At 39.5% G+C, this 16,226-nt stretch overlaps 1 protein-coding gene across 1 annotated transcript in view; it reads left to right on the top strand.

Moving 5' to 3' along the window:
• Positions 1-16,226, top strand: part of ABCB1 (ATP binding cassette subfamily B member 1) — a 48,706-nt gene that overhangs the window by 12,268 nt on the left and 20,212 nt on the right. Inside the window, exons 9-17 of the mRNA XM_075495527.1 lie at positions 281-394; positions 1,381-1,491; positions 4,187-4,312; positions 4,500-4,703; positions 5,097-5,267; positions 11,387-11,548; positions 13,129-13,311; positions 13,841-13,987; positions 14,317-14,421. Of these exons, the coding sequence (XP_075351642.1) occupies positions 281-394; positions 1,381-1,491; positions 4,187-4,312; positions 4,500-4,703; positions 5,097-5,267; positions 11,387-11,548; positions 13,129-13,311; positions 13,841-13,987; positions 14,317-14,421 (1,323 nt within the window). The remainder of the gene's footprint in view (positions 1-280; positions 395-1,380; positions 1,492-4,186; positions 4,313-4,499; positions 4,704-5,096; positions 5,268-11,386; positions 11,549-13,128; positions 13,312-13,840; positions 13,988-14,316; positions 14,422-16,226) is intronic.

Raw genomic sequence — 16,226 nt, 5'->3', positions numbered from 1 at the left:
TTTTGCAGGTCTCAGTCACTTTTTCACTTCTTATCAATATGTTTGCAACATTCACATTGTGCAGGAACTCAGTTCTCAGCTGAATCTTAAAAAGCCCTTTTCTTAATTTTATTGTCTGTTTAAGAGAGACCCTTTCATTTTTTTCTTTAATTCTAGTTTCCTTAAACTTCCATTAACAGGCATGGAGCCTCCTGACCTAAAGATATCTAACCTAAAAAAATAAATGTAATTCTCTGCTTAAATAAGAATTCATATATATCACCGTAAACATTTCTTTCAGGTCTTTTTCTCTGTATTGATTGGAGCTTTCAGTATTGGACAGACTGCTCCAAGCATAGAGGCGTTTGCTAGTGCACGAGGAGCTGCCTATGCAATCTTTAATATCATAGACAATGTGAGTATCTTTGCCCTCACTCTCATTTCAAAACTGAAAGACCCTTCCTTTTAAAGTACAGGAACTATTTATGGATATGAAATTAGTAAGAGTAAATAACAGTGTGTAAAATAAGCAGAAATATAAACATAAAAGCAGATAGAATGTATAATTATTAGTCAGTTCCTCTTTGTCTTCTAGTTATCAGTTCTTGCTTCAGAGGTAAAAGTACCGGATCTCTGAATCATTTGGTGTTGGAGGTATCCTCTAATGTTTTTATCATGAAGGGCACGTCTGTGGTGCTATATAGATATGTGATTACAGCTGATGTAGGTATATGAGCATAGGTTCAAGATATCAGTGGCACCACCAGTAACGTGAGTGTCGGCAAATCAATGAAACACAACCTGGTAACCTGGAGATGTACTTCAATTACCAAGAGAGTCTGAAATCGGGGAAGCTGTGATTTTACTAGCTAATGAAGCTCTATGAAATGCAATTGCATGTTTTGGATTATTGTTAAGACACGCTTCAAGTTCTAGACCCACCCTGGATAGAAACAAAACCAGTGATAATTAAGAACACTGTTTCTGCTTAATGGTCAATGGATTGGTTTTTTCTCACACAAATTGTTTCAGCAGAAAGGGCAAAGCTATAAATGAACAGTGTATGAACAGCTCATTAGAGATGATCTGTTCAGGTTAATCATCAGGCAGTGAAATGAATCTCAAATTATAGCTAGCTGTGGGTACAGTCTTAAAGACAATGTACTAAATTGACACAAAAGCTTAAATGGAGAAATTATAAAAGTATTCTTGCATGAGCAGATCATCAATGTAGTAATGAGGCAGCAAAACATCACACAATTTACGTATTTCAGAAATCTCACCTAAATTACTTTAAAACTACATTTAATATCTCTGCAGAATAATGGTGCACTCTAGGACTTCTTTATGAAAAAAATCATTAGGAAATAAGGTGATTTTTTTGTATTTTATTTTGCACAGGAACCTCAAATTGACAGTTATTCAGAGACAGGTTACAAACCAGACCACATTAAAGGGAACTTGGAATTCCAAAATGTTTACTTCAATTATCCATCCAGACCAGATGTTGAGGTACTGTAAATAAAACTTTATACATATTACAGTTAAACATGTGGATCATTTGTTAGGAAAAAAAAGTCACATAAAAATTTTGTTGAAAATATAACAATTCCAGTGGATTCTCTAATTTATATAAAACTACCTTGCCATCACAGTGATTTTAGTTAGAATTATTTACACCTTAGCTAAACATGTTAAGTTTTCTGAATAATTTTCTGTTTAAAGCTATAGTCAGTGTGGCTATGCAATAAAACTTAAAGATTTATTGCTATCAGAATCTAAATTTATGCATCTAACCCAAGTCTTTGTGTATAGTAATAATAATGAGATAGTGGGTTTCAAAAGTACCTGCAGTGCAGCTCTGTTAAGACTATACCTCAACCAGTTAAAGAAAGCATATCCAGCAAGGACTTGTTATATATGGAATAGAGATCAGAATCTGTATTTGTCTGTCTAGACAGAGAAAAAGTTTGCTTTTTAAAGCACTGTCATAAATCCAGAGTCTTAACGCAGTGGAGGTGGAAGACATGTGAATGATTTCTGAAAATATTTTCATGAAGAGTGTCTTTGCACTGTGTAACTATTTCCTTCCCTACCTTGAAGGAAAATCACTGACCTTGATAAAGGGATCTTTCTTACTTCTGATAGGCAGAAAGGAAAGACACAGAGCTTTCTTTTTAAGCCATTTTTACTCATAAATATGTTAAATATTTTGGCTTTTCCTTCTATCAAGAAAGTGAATTAAGTGAATGTGCTTGATTTTTCTTCATATAGAAATATAAATGAAAAGACAACTATTGATCTCAGTGGATTATTTTATAAGTTTATACAGGTATGATACGAATAGAGATTTCTCCCCCATGGTTTCAGAGATAATAATTATAGGAAGTCAAGGCTACACCAAACATTTAGTAAGTATTTCATAAATTATAGTAAAGAGAAAAATGAGGAGGTCAAATAACTCAGGGTAGTTCATTTCTGCCTAAGTTTAATCTACCTGACTTTCAAGTTGACTCTTCTTTTCAACAGGATTAAATGCAGCAAAGTAACTGACAGGCATGAAAAGACTGCAATTTACTTCCCATTGCACTAGACTGATTTATTTGCTATCCTTACTCTCTCTTCTCTGTTTGCCTTAAGTTGTTAGAAACAGCCTAAATGGATTTAATTACGGATTTTATTTTGGTATAGGAAAAAGGTTCTTATCAATAGTCCACTGAAATCAGTGCTAATTGACAGGTTTTAGATCAACTTCTATTTGCTACTTTATTTACATTAGATTTGTTTGAGTTGTTCTATACAAGGTCTATAGACTAAATTATCTATAGCATTATGACCAGAAGATTAAATAAGGATGCTTCATAAATTTTCAATTGTTATTACTTATATTGGATTTCTTGTTTTGAGCTAAAAATATTATAGCAAAACAAGACATACTAAAATTTATTATTTGTTTATGCCTCTTGTTCCTAAACAGTGAGATATATTTCACTTGTAAAGCACACAAATATTGGTACTAAGGGTGAAGAGGCAGTGGTAGTGCTGAGGGTAGAAATTTAGGAAGAAAGAGATGGTGACAAGGACACAGGGCTGCAAGGTATCGGGAAGTACATTGCAAGAATATTGGAATGTACCGGTGCATGGCTGTACCTTCAGAATGGAAAAATGCATTTAGCCATGATATAGATGCTGACGTTCACGTATGCGTACTTCTCTGTAGCCTAGTCCTTCTAGAAGACTAATTAGCAAAAAATATGCTTTTCTCCATTTCAATATACATTTCCAACCACAGAAGTTGTACGAAGTAGTGAAAGCTGTACAGACTCCTGTACAACTTTTGTCATGTAAAGTAGAAACAAAACCACTTTGTTCCTTTTTTCCTATTGTTGTATCTTCTTACTACTCAGGTGAGCAGGTAGGGCAGAAAGGCGGACAAAATTAAATATACATGGCGTGGACATGCTAACTGTGTGCCTGTTCTCCAGCCCCACTACACAGCCCAATACAGGTTATATTCTTGAAAATAAAATGAAAGAGCAATTACATGGCACCAACGAGCTATATTTACCCTTTGTAAGAGTCCCAAGGAAGGCAAAACTTTGTATCTTCCATGGCTGTGAAATGCTATATTTTATGCTGACTACCACAAAAAGGTTATTTATTGTGCAATGAAATGTCACTGTTGTAAACAAGCCCCACCAGCAATTCTAATCAAAAGGGGAAAAATTAAGGATACTTCAAGGTTACTAAAATGTCCGTCCAAAACAATGTAGAGGATATTCTGTAACTTTTAACCATTACTTTTACTGTACAATAGTTTTCCTGTAGTTTGCATGGTGCATTAAAGAAAAAGGTGAGGCAACATAATACAGAAATATTGCATCATGTTGTTTTTATATTATATTTTATTTGTGGGTAGTAATCATATTATTATTTTGTCACATGAACTGGTTCATGATATGGGTAATTGTGAAGTGTGTTGTCTAATACATTGATATTTGACTAATTGTGATGTAAATATGAAGAAAATTAAGCTGAAGTCATTAGTTATCCAAAATTTAAACTCACATGTTTATAAATTTTATTTTGTTCCAGATTCTGCTATAAATATGAAGGATATTGTATTGTAGTTTTTAGAGTTTCTTCAAATTTACACTGACATTTTTACATACTGTTATGTTTTTGGTTACCTTTCTTACATGCACAGATACTGAAGGGCTTGAATCTCAAGGTTAGCTGTGGCCAGACAGTGGCCCTGGTTGGTGGCAGTGGCTGTGGGAAAAGTACAACTGTTCAGCTCATCCAGAGATTTTACGATCCCAAGGAAGGCATGGTAAGATACCTCAAGTGAGATGACTGCTCTGTGTGTCACAGTTGTTGGAAGTCTAGTTCTGGCCTCACTGCCCTTGTTCCAATGACATGGTAAAGTCTCCCCTAAAAAGGCATGTGCCAACCTGGGGAGAGAGGTTCCTTGACCAAAACACTTGGTAAACAATTTTTGTCTGCTTCCTTTTGTTTAGGTTACCATTGATGGGCAGGATATTAAGACCCTAAATGTAAGATATCTGCGGGAGATTATTGGTGTGGTGAATCAGGAGCCCGTGCTGTTTGCTACTACTATTGCAGAAAATATTCGTTATGGCCGTGAGGACGTCACCATGGAAGAGATTGAAAAAGCTACCAAGGAAGCGAATGCTTACGACTTCATCATGAAGCTACCCAACGTAAGCAAACCAGCTGTCCTGCTGAAATAATTTTTCCTAAATCTTCTTGTGTCAAATAGTTCCTTGGAAGGGTTTCTCATAAACAGAGGAAGCTATCCCTGGAGCTGTGAATAAGCAGAGCTGCACAGAGCTTCCTCATAACTTTTGAGAATAATGTCAATTTTACATCTTTAGGTCATGACTTGGTGAGCATTTGAAGAACTATTAGAATTCCAGGGACACAAACGATTAGGCAGGTATATCCAAGTGGATATTTATCGTGTAGTGTTTTAGAGGAAGGAGAAGATGCTGCCGGGGCTACTGATACTGATAAGCCTTTTCTTTACACTGCCTTTCTTTGGTGAAAGGACTGTGCCACTGAGTGCTTTGGAAATGTGTGTGGTTGTCTTGTAGAAGTTTGAAACCGTGGTTGGAGAAAGAGGGGCACAGCTGAGTGGAGGCCAGAAGCAAAGAATAGCAATTGCCCGAGCTCTGGTTCGCAATCCTAAAATTCTTCTGCTTGATGAGGCAACATCAGCTTTGGATACTGAGAGTGAATCAGTTGTGCAGGCAGCACTGGACAAGGTCAGTAGTGTTCTAAAATGAAGCAGCTACATAGGAGCCTAATATTTACTTTTTTTCCAGACATTTGTTGAAAGAGCTGCAAGAAATAGTGACCCTTAAAACACAAAAGGTAAACTTGGATTTGGCAAATATTCTCTGTACAGAGAATTTTTGAGGTCCTGCAGGTATTACAGAGAGGAATCTTGTTTCAAGTGAGAAGATGGAATTATATTTTCTGCATTATTAAGCTTAAATCAAAGTTTTCTTGGTGTAAATACCATCCCCTGCAATTATCTGTCTTACTGACACGCATATTGTTGTCAGTCACCTATTTAATTAACTTGTGTTGAAGCCTGACAGACAAGGTAAGTGCTACCAGCATGTCATAAGTGATTGTAGCAGTGACTTGGCAGGAAACACTCCAAGGAAACATTTGCTTCAGTTAACATGAATACTTCTAGGTGCTTGTTTTATTCTTAATGTAGAGCTGTCTCACGAAGGGACAGCTGATCCCTGGTGTTACTCAGGAGCCTCTATATTCATACTGGGGCTGTACCCCGAATGGTATTCTGAATTCACTCACTCAGATTCTGCTGGAGTACTGTAATGCTTCCTGCTGCTGTTGGATGGAGAAAAACAGTTTGAGGAGAATTATTAATTATTTGTCTAGCTTTTCTTGGTCACATTATCTTATAAATTGGGATCCCTATAAACCTTTGCAGAAGACCTAGGGACTCATAGAATCGTAGAATGGTTTGCGTTGGAAGGGACCTTTAAAGATCATCTAATTGAACCCCTCTGCCATGGGCAGGGACATCTTTCACTAGATCAGGTTGCTTAAAGCTCTGTCCAACCTGACTTTGCACACTTCCAATGATGGAGAATCCACAGCTTCTCTGGGCAACCTGTTCCAGTGTCTCACCACTCTCCTCGTAAAAAATTTCTTCCTTATATCCCATCTAAATCTACCCTCTTTCAGTTTAAAACCATTGTCCCTTGTTCTGTCACTACTAAAAAGGCCCTGCTAAAAAGTCTCTCTCCATCTATGTTATAAGCCCCCTTTATACACTGAAAGGCCACAATAAGCTCTCCCCAGAGTCTTCACTTCTCCAGGCTAAACAACTGCAACTCTCTCTGACTTTCTTCATAGGAGAGGTCTTTCAGCCCTCTGATCATTTTTGTGGCCCTCCTCAGGACCCACTCTAACAGCACCATGTCCTTCTTGTGCTGAGGGCTCCAGAGCTGGACGCAGTACTCCAGGTGGGGTCTCACCAAGCGGACTAGAGGGGCAGAATCACCTCCCTCGACCTGCTGGCCATGCTTCTTTTTATGCAGCCCAGGATACCATTGGCTTTCTGGGCTGCAAGCGCACATTGTCGGCTCCTGTCTAATTTTTCATCCACCAGTATTCCTAAGCCCTTCTCTGCAGGGCTGCTCTCAATCCATCCATCCCCCAGTCTGTACTGACATTGAGGATTGCCCTGACCCAGGTGCAGGGCCTTGCGCTTGGCCTTGTTGAACTTCGTAAGGTTCACATGGGCCCACTCCTCAAGCTTGTCCCTCTGGATGCCATCCCTTCCCTCAAGCGAATCAACTGCACCACTCAGCTTGGTGTCATCCACAAACTTGCTGAGTGTGCACTCAATCCGATTTATCTATGTCACAGAATCACAGAATCACAGAATCACAGAATCATATAGGTTGGAAAAGACCTTTAAGATCATCGAGTCCAACCATAAACCTAACACTGCCAAAAACCATCACTACACCATGTCTCTAAGTACCTCATCCAAACGTCCTTTAAATACCTCCAGGGATGGCGACTCAACCACTTCCCTGGGCAGTCTGTTCCAATGCTTGATAACCCTCTCGGTGAAGTAAAATTTCCTCATATCCAGTCTAAACCTCCCCTGGCGCAACTTGAGGCCATTTCCTCTTGTCCTATCACTTGTTACCTGGGAGAAGAGACCGACCCCCACCTCTCTACAACCTCCTTTCAGGTAGTTGTAGAGAGCGATGAGGTCTCCCCTCAGCCTCCTTTTCTCCAGGCTAAACAGTCCCAGCTCCCTCAGCCGCTCCTCATAAGACTTCTGCTCCAGACCCTTCACCAGCTTCGTTGCCCTTCTCTGTACGCGCTCCAGTACCTCAATATCCCTCTTGTAGTGGGGGGCCCAAAACTGAACACAGTATTCGAGGTGCGGCCTCACCAGTGCCGAGTACAGGGGCACAATCACTTCCCTAGTCCTGCTGGCCACGCTATTTTTGATACAGGCCAGGATGCCATTGGCCTTCTTGGCCGCCTGGGCACACTGCTGGCTCATATTCAGGCGGCTGTCAACCAACACCCCCAGGTCCTTCTCTGCCAGGCAGCTTTCCAGCCACTCTTCCCCAAGCCTGTAGCGTTGCATGGGGTTGCTGTGGCCCAAGTGCAGGACCTTGCACTTGGCCTTGTTAAACCTCATACAATTCACCCCAGCCCATCGATCCAGCCTGTCCAGGTCCCTCTGCAGAGCCTGCCTACCCTCCAGCAGATCAACACTCCCACACAACTTGGTGTCGTCTGCAAACTTACTGAGAGTGCACTCGATCCCTTCGTCCAGATCATTGATAAAGATGTTAAACAGAACTGGCCCCAACACCGAGCCCTGGGGAACACCGCTTGTGACCGGCCGCCAACCGGAGTAAACTCCATTCACCACCACTCTCTGGGCCCGGCCGTCCAGCCAGTTCTTTACCCAGCGAAGAGTACACCCGTCCAAGCCATGAGCAGCCAGTTTCTCCAGGAGAATGCCGTGGGAAACCGTGTCAAAGGCTTTACTGAAGTCTAGATAGACAACATCCACAGCCTTCCCCTCATCCACTAGGCGGGTCACCTTATCATAGAAGGAGATCAGGTTGGTCAAGCAGGACCTGCCTTTCCTGAACCCATGCTGGCTGGGCCTGATCCCCTGGTTATTCTCTACATGGCGTGTGATAGCACTCAGGATGATCTGCTCCATCAGCTTCCCCGGCACCGAGGTCAGGCTGACAGGCCTGTAGTTCCCCGGGTCCTCCTTCCGGCCCTTCTTGAAGATGGGTGTCACATTCGCTAATCTCCAGTCAGCAGGGACTTCCCCAGTTAGCCAGGACTGCTGGTAAATGATGGAAAGGGGCTTGGTGAGCACATCTGCCAGCTCCTTCAACACTCTCGGGTGGATCTCATCAGGCCCCATAGACTTGTGAGTGTCTAAGTGGTGCAGCAGGTCACTCACCATTTCCCCCTGGATAATGGGGGCTCCAGTCTGGTCCCCATCCCTATCTTCCAACTCCAGGGGCTGGGTACCCAGAGAACAGTCGGCCCTGCTAATAAAGACTGAGGCAAAGAAGGCATTAAGTACCTCAGCCTTTTCCTCATCCTTGGTCACTGTGTTTCCTCCCACATCTACTAGGGGCTGGAGATTCTCCTTAGCTCTCCTTTTGCTGCTAATGTATTTGAAGAAGTGTTTTTTGTTGTCTTTTATAGCAGCAGCCAGACTGAGCTCTAGCTCAGCTTTGGCCCTTCTAGTTTTCTCCCTGCACAGCCTCGCTACACCCCTGTAGTCCTCCTGAGTTGCCCGCCCCTTCTTCCAGAGGTCATAGACTCTCCTCTTTCTCCTCAGTTCGAGCCAGAGCTCTCTAGTCAGCCAGGCCGGTCTTCTTCCCCTCCGGCTCGTCTTTTGGCACCTGGGGACAGCCCGCTCTTGTGCCTTTAGGACTTCCTCCTTAAAGAATGTCCAGCCTTCCTGGACCCCTTTGCCCATAAGAGCTGCCTCCCAGGGGACTCTGTCGACCAGTCTCCTAAATAGGCCGAAGTCCGCCCTCCGGAAGTCTAAGGTGGCAGTTTTGCCGACCCCCCTCGCCGCTTCTCCACATACCAAAAACTCTATCATTTCATGATCGCTCTGCCCAAGACAGCCTCCAACCATCACATCACTCACCAGTCCTTCTCTGTTGGTGAACAAGAGGTCCAGCGGGGCACCTTCCCTCGTTGGCTCACTCACCAGCTGCGTCAGGAAGTTATCTGCCACACGCTCCAGGAACCTCCTGGACTGTTTCCTCTCTGCTGTATTGTATTTCCAGCAGACATCTGGCAGGTTGAAGTCCCCCACAAGAACAAGGGCTAGCGATCGTGAGGCTTCTCCCAGCTGCTTATAGAATAGTTCATCTGTCTCCTCATCCTGGTTGGGGGGTCTGTAACAGACTCCCACCACAATATCTGCCTTGTTGGCCTTCCCCCTGATTCTGACCCACAGACACTCCACCCTATCATCACCATCATCGAGCTCTAAACTATCCAGACTCTCCCTGACGTATAGGGCTACCCCACCACCTCTCCTGCCTCGCCTATCCCTCCTGAAGAGTTTATAGCCATCCATCGCCGCACTCCAGTTGTGCGAGTCATCCCACCATGTTTCTGTGATGGCCACCATATCATAGTTTTCCTGACGTACAATGGCTTCCAACTCCTCCTGCTTGTTGCCCATGCTGCGTGCATTGGTGTAGAGGCACTTCAGCTGGGGTGTCGTCCGTGCCTCCTTCATAGAAGAACACCCCTTGCGTGCTTTGAGGCATTTCACTGGTGTTTCCCTCTTGGCTCCCGTTGCCTCAGTATCCCCTGGCTCAACTCCGCTCGACTTCGGCTGTGCCCAAGCATACCCCGTGCATCTCGAGGACTCAGGCCGACTGTCCTCGCTGTCAGCCGCTCCCTCCAACCATGGCACGTCGCCCCTCAGCTTCTCTCGGGCAAGCCTGATATTATCCCCCTCCCCCTTCGAGTCTAGTTTAAAGCTCTGTCAATGAGCCCTGCAAGTTCCTGTGCAAAGATTCTCTTTCCCCTTTGAGAAAGATGAATCCCATCGGATGCCAGCAAACCCGGTGCAGCATAGGCCATTCCGTTGTCAAAAAAACCAAATCCGTGGCGATGACACCAGCCACGGAGCCATGCATTAATAGATTGGGCATCTCTGTTCCTTCTGGTGTCACTGCCCACCACTGGAAGGAGAGAAGAGAAAATAACCTGCGCTCCTGAGTTTCTTACTAGCCGTCCCAAGGCCCTCAAGTCTCTTTTGATCACCCTAGGACTTCGCGTTGCAGTATCATCGCCCCCCACACGGAAGAGCAGTAGGGGGTAATAGTCCGAGGGCCGTACCAGACTAGGGAGTGCCCTCGTGACATCCTTCACGCGGGCTCCAGGGAGGCAGCAGACTTCCCTAAGAGGAGGGTCTGGCCGGCATATCGGACCCTCGGTTCCCTTGTCAATGTTAACATGAATGTCAATGTTAACATGAATGTCATGTTAACATGTTAACATGTTAACATGAATGTCAATGTTCCCTTGTCAATGTTAACATGACATTCCCATGTCAATGATGAAGATATTAAATAATATGGGTCCCAGTATGGACCCTTGAGGGACATCACTGAAGATGAACTCTGTCCAGGTTCCAACAAAATTCCACTGCTTGGGATAATTACTTTGATTATTTAAAATAAAATTTGCTTGATCATTTTAATACAGCCTGGTAATTAAAATGGCAAGCTGTGACATTTGATACATTATGTGCAGTAGGCTTATAAATATCCAAACATAGGTAGTTAGTTGAAATGTATTTCACATGAAATTGTAGAGAATTTTATTTTCAGTGAAGCTACTTGAGTCAACAATAACTTAGAGCTTAAAACACTGAAATTTTTTAAATGTCAGTGTGAAATATTTTCTAATGCTTCTGAGTATAAACTATCCTTCACAGATTTTAAGGTTTAAATGAACAACTATGGGCTTAAATATAAGAACTTTTAGCATTTCTTAAATTTTAAGGTTTGTAACATTGTAACATTCTAAAATTTTAAATATTGATAATTTTGTTTAGATACTCGTGATCAAAATTTGATGTTTTTGTATGCCACAGTGAAAGATTGTTTCTAATATTAATTTTCAAGCTAAAGATTATATTTCTCTTTTAAGGTACTCATTGAAATCTGTTTTTTAAATTTTTGTTGAAAGTTATATTTTTCTGTGAACTATTTTAATGTTTCCCTTAGGTCTTATTCAACTCTACTATGAAGATGAACAATTTTTGAATATACTTAGAAATACTCACATTAAATATTGTTATTTCTAGGCAAGGGAAGGACGCACCACAGTTGTAGTAGCTCATCGACTGTCAACAGTCCGAAATGCAGATCTTATAGCTGTGTTTGAAGGTGGAGTTATCACAGAACAAGGGAATCATTTTAAGTTGCTTGAGAGAAAGGGAATCTACTACAAACTTGTTAACATGCAGGTACTTTTTTCTCGCTAGCTGTTGCCTCCTTTTCTGTTTTGTATTCCATCCCCATAGTTAGTGTATGCTATCAGAAGTATGGGGAATTCTGCAGCGTATTTTGTTAACAGCAAAAAAATATGTACTTTGAAAGGAGAGCAGTAACTTGAGAGAGGAGACCACTAGTTTTGATACCAGACCTATTTAAACCCAGGATAGTACATTTTTAATCCTGTAGGGATTTAAACTTAAAAGATTATTTTATGTTTTCCTTTTTTTGCAGTTAATGTAGAGCAGCTGACTACAGTAGTTTGCTATTCCATTGCTTGTTCTTAACCTATGATAAAAGTTAAAATGCAGTAGCTGATACTGGAGTAATAGAGCAAGCATATTTTAAGCAGTTTAGTTATAATCCTTCATACTGATTTTCTTGCTAAAGAAAGAAAAATGTGGAGGAATAGGAGAAAAAGAAAAATAATCCAGCTATGCTGAGTGCAAAAATATGTGCACTTTTAACGTTATGTAGCCAGAAACAAAGAGATTGGAAAGTAATACAAACGTCAGAAACATATTAGTTATTAAGTGAAGAACAAAATACTTTGTCCCATGTCCCATGCGATAGTTAGGTTACAGCTGAGCTTCACTGTAGCCTTGTGTGTCACTGGTGTTTTACTGCATAACCACCACACCCATTAAAGAAACTGAAACTGCTATCTCAGTACATCAGACTGAAAAGAGTAAACTAGGCCAAGTAAAACATTTTTTCATAAAGTAATTATAAGAATGCATCTGGTCACCTTAGATTCAAAGTAACTTTGAATTCAAGCAAATGTGATAATGGGAAAAATTAGGAAATATAAAACGGAAAGAAAATTAAAAATAACAGAAAATAACAAAAAATTGAAAGAAAGCAAAAAAAGTTGGTTTTAGTAGTAGTACTAAAAGCAGTAAGAAATAAAAACTTTCTGGAAAAAAAGAAATACAAGTTGAAGGCAACTTTGAATCCAGTTACTATTAAATACCTCAGTGGTGGGTAGACATTTATTTATTCTGTCAAAGAGACTGGCAAAACTGCCACCAAAAGTAAGGCTCTTTTCCAGACTGTTCAGATTTTTCAGCCAAATCTCTTTTTGACCTGTTCCATCCTGGACTTCCTTATTACATTTAAAGTCAAGAATTATTAAGAGTGTTCTGCACTGAAGAGGGGTACTTTTTTCTCACTTCATGAATAAAGAGTGTATCCACTGAGAACTCATTCAGAAAGATCCCAAGATGAGTGCAAATGGTTTACACTCAATTTAGAACTGTTAGGAGTTAATTGATAAAAAAAGAGCAGCTACTTGGACCCCCTGCCCTCCACTTACTTAGTATAAGTATTTTCTTGAGAGGTGGGATACTCTTATAAATGAATCAAGCTCTGAAGACAGAGATCTACTCAAATATAATATAGATTTTCATAGCTGCTTTATAGCATTATGTATTGCTTTCCCCTATCTCTGCACTGAAACAAAGTTACTTTTACTTTGATTACCTCATAATTTTGAAAGTTCAAAGTAATATATGCATAATTAATCTTAGCATCGTGTTCTTCCCTCTTTTAGGCAATAGAAGCTGAAGTTCCATCATCAGAAAAAGATGAGAATGCACTTAGTGTCAAAAAAAGTGAATCTGATTCAGAATTTGAAGAATCCTTAACAAAAGGATTGAGAAGACGATCAACTCGAAGAAGCATGAAAAAGCCAGAAGTACAAAATGATGATCCTGATGAGAAAACTAGTTCACCTGTAAGTATCTTTGCAGAGCTGTTAGTGAACTTTGATTCCTTTCAACAAAGTATGTTAAAATTAAATTCATTCTCCTGCTCTAGAAAGGTACAAGAACAAGGAGGCATTTGAAGAGAGATGTGAAAAAACACGAGAATCTTGCATTCATATTTGCAGCAAATACTTTGCTGTTATAAATTGCTTAATGAACAATTACTTGAATTAATCTAATCATGGATTACACACAATATGCCCAGAATTAATAGTTCAGTCACCATTGACCAACAGCAAGAGTATTGATCAATGAAAATGATATAAACTAAAATATGATGACAAGAGCTGTAGATATATTCTAACAGCTCTTTCTTCCTTGTATTAAAATAATAAAAATAAATGTACAATCAGTTAATTATTCATGTTATTAAAAAGTATACATTTTGACTTCCCCTGAATAGATTCTGGGAGTAGTAAATTGACTCTTAATCTCTCTTTTTCTCCATATTTCTCCAAATACATACATGTTTGTCCTAACAGAATTCCCATTTTTTAGGACGAAGAATTATCTCCAGCTTCATTTCTGAAAATTATGAAGTTGAACAAAACTGAATGGCCATACTTTGTAGCTGGAACTTTATGTGCAATTATCAATGGAGCTTTACAACCTGCATTTGCAATCATATTTTCAGAAATTATAGGGGTAAGTTTGAATAAAATATGCAAAAAAAATATAAAGCCCACAAAATTTATTTCTAATAAAACCAGGTCTTAAACAATCACTACATAATGAAGCTGAGGATTGGATGAAGCGCTATTATAAAAATCTGAGTAATTATATGAGATTTACAAAATCCTAAAAATCTTGCTACAACCTGAAATTTGCTTGTTATTCCTATAATCATATGTGTAACATATGCTCAAATTTTATATGAATGAAAATGACTACCAAACACAGTTATTGAGAAATATGGGAGGATTTTAGATTGTTAGTTGTTTTAAAAAAATGTTATTTTAAATATTATTTTATAGATTTTTTCAGAAACTGACAAGACTATTTTAAGAGAAAAGAGCAACTTATATTCAGTGCTGTTTTTAGTACTTGGAATAATTTCCTTTTTTACCTTCTTTTTTCAGGTATGTTTTATTATTTTAGCTTTATTATAATTGTTCATCATGTTTTAGAAACCCGATCTGAAATATACTAAAAATTTGTATCTTCTTAATACATGTCTCCAACTCAAAACAGAACCTGCATTTATGGTTCTAGATGTGCCTTGTGTTGAGTTGAATCTTTTTTGACCTAGAGCTTCTCATGTGTTAGAGACCTTCCAACATATTCTGACCTCTTAACTTCAGCACTTCCTCTCTTCTTCAGCAGTCAAACACATCTCAGCATGAAAGTCTGGATTCTTTCACTCTTTTTTCTATTGCAACCTAACGGCCAACTCCTCCAGCCTTTACACTGTACCACTCCCTTCTCACCCTAAAGCCCTCCTATTTGAATCTGTTAGTATTGCAAATCTACGAATTTCCTGCCTTAGCTCTCCAATTTTTGCTCCCCTAACCCCTTCCCCATTCAAGTCTTATCTTACGTGAGTCCCCCCCAAAGATTCCCATGCCCAGTTCCTCAAGTAACACCCATCATGCTGATATTCAGATCCTCCTGCTTAAATACTAATGGTTGAACAGTAATACCCCATCCCCTGCTCTCACTGATCTCTATAGCTATCTCAACTTTTACAAAAAAATTATTTTAACTTTACCCTAATTCTTACATGTATCTAACTGCTACAACAGTGCCACAGTAAAAAAAAAAAAAAAAAAAAAAAGTAGTAATCAGAAGGTAGTAATCATACAGGTGCAAACTTTGGCATTTAAATATTTTCATATATAGTCTGGTTTATAATTTCTGAATATGTTTGTATAGTTTTATCCATTAAATGAGCCTACACAGTGAAATAATAAAGTGCACTTGAGACAGCAGGATAAACAGTCTCTTGCAAAAACTTCCTGGTTTATTTATGGAATTGTCTTGTTGCACATGCATGCAAGAAGGCCTTGAGTATAGAAGACTGAGTTGTAGAAGGCTATGGAAGGTTTGCTCAATTTATAAATGGTCAGATAATGCTTTAAATATGAGTAGAAAGAGTTCATTGAGATGTAACACCCCCAAATTAGTGAGAATGAAAAAAATTTAAAACATTCTTATAATCTCTTTATACAGTGCCCATTCTCTGATGTTCTTTTGTGATTTTTTTCTAAGTCACATACTTTTGCAAATTTACCGACAGTATAGGAGCACAGCGAAGATAATGATCAAAGTTAACTGAGAAATATTTGCTGATTGGAATATGCCATAATAATTTTTCTCAGTATCACATACTACAGTTGCATCTGTGGTTTGTATTTTAAGAGTATTCAATTTCACAAATGTAGATTCCAACCAATTAATATTTGTAATCACATAAAGGTGGTAGTGAGCTAAACAAAGCTAATTATAGACACTGATGTCATACTAAAATGTTGGAAGAGTGCATCTTCCCAAAATTTTAACTAGCATATTCCTTTTTGTATCTTGTTAAATTGATTCATATATCTGGCTAAAAATATGTTCAATTCATTATAAAACATCACTTCTGTATTACTGCTGATAGCTATATCAGTTTGTGTTAGGATCCCAGGGAAGAAATCTTAATTCCCTTGGAGTCAATAGGAAATTTGCGTTTGACTTCAATGAACCCAGATTGCCTTATGAAATCTTTAACCTAAAACGAGTGGCCTAAAAGCCACTTGTTTAAATCTGACTTAGATCAAGTCAGATAAAAATTAAGTCAAAGGGTTGATTAGTGATCTTTTCCTTGAAGCATGCTGGTGAAGCAGTGCTGGGAAATATTGCTAGACTCTATATGGTTTTTTGAGAAATAATATTTGAATGTCTG

The sequence above is a fragment of the Mycteria americana genome, chromosome 2 (assembly GCF_035582795.1).
Source record: "Mycteria americana isolate JAX WOST 10 ecotype Jacksonville Zoo and Gardens chromosome 2, USCA_MyAme_1.0, whole genome shotgun sequence".
NCBI classification, from domain to species: domain Eukaryota; kingdom Metazoa; phylum Chordata; class Aves; order Ciconiiformes; family Ciconiidae; genus Mycteria; species Mycteria americana.
The sequence above is the reverse complement of the archived record's forward strand: the minus strand, read 5'-3'. Positions and strand labels throughout refer to the sequence as shown.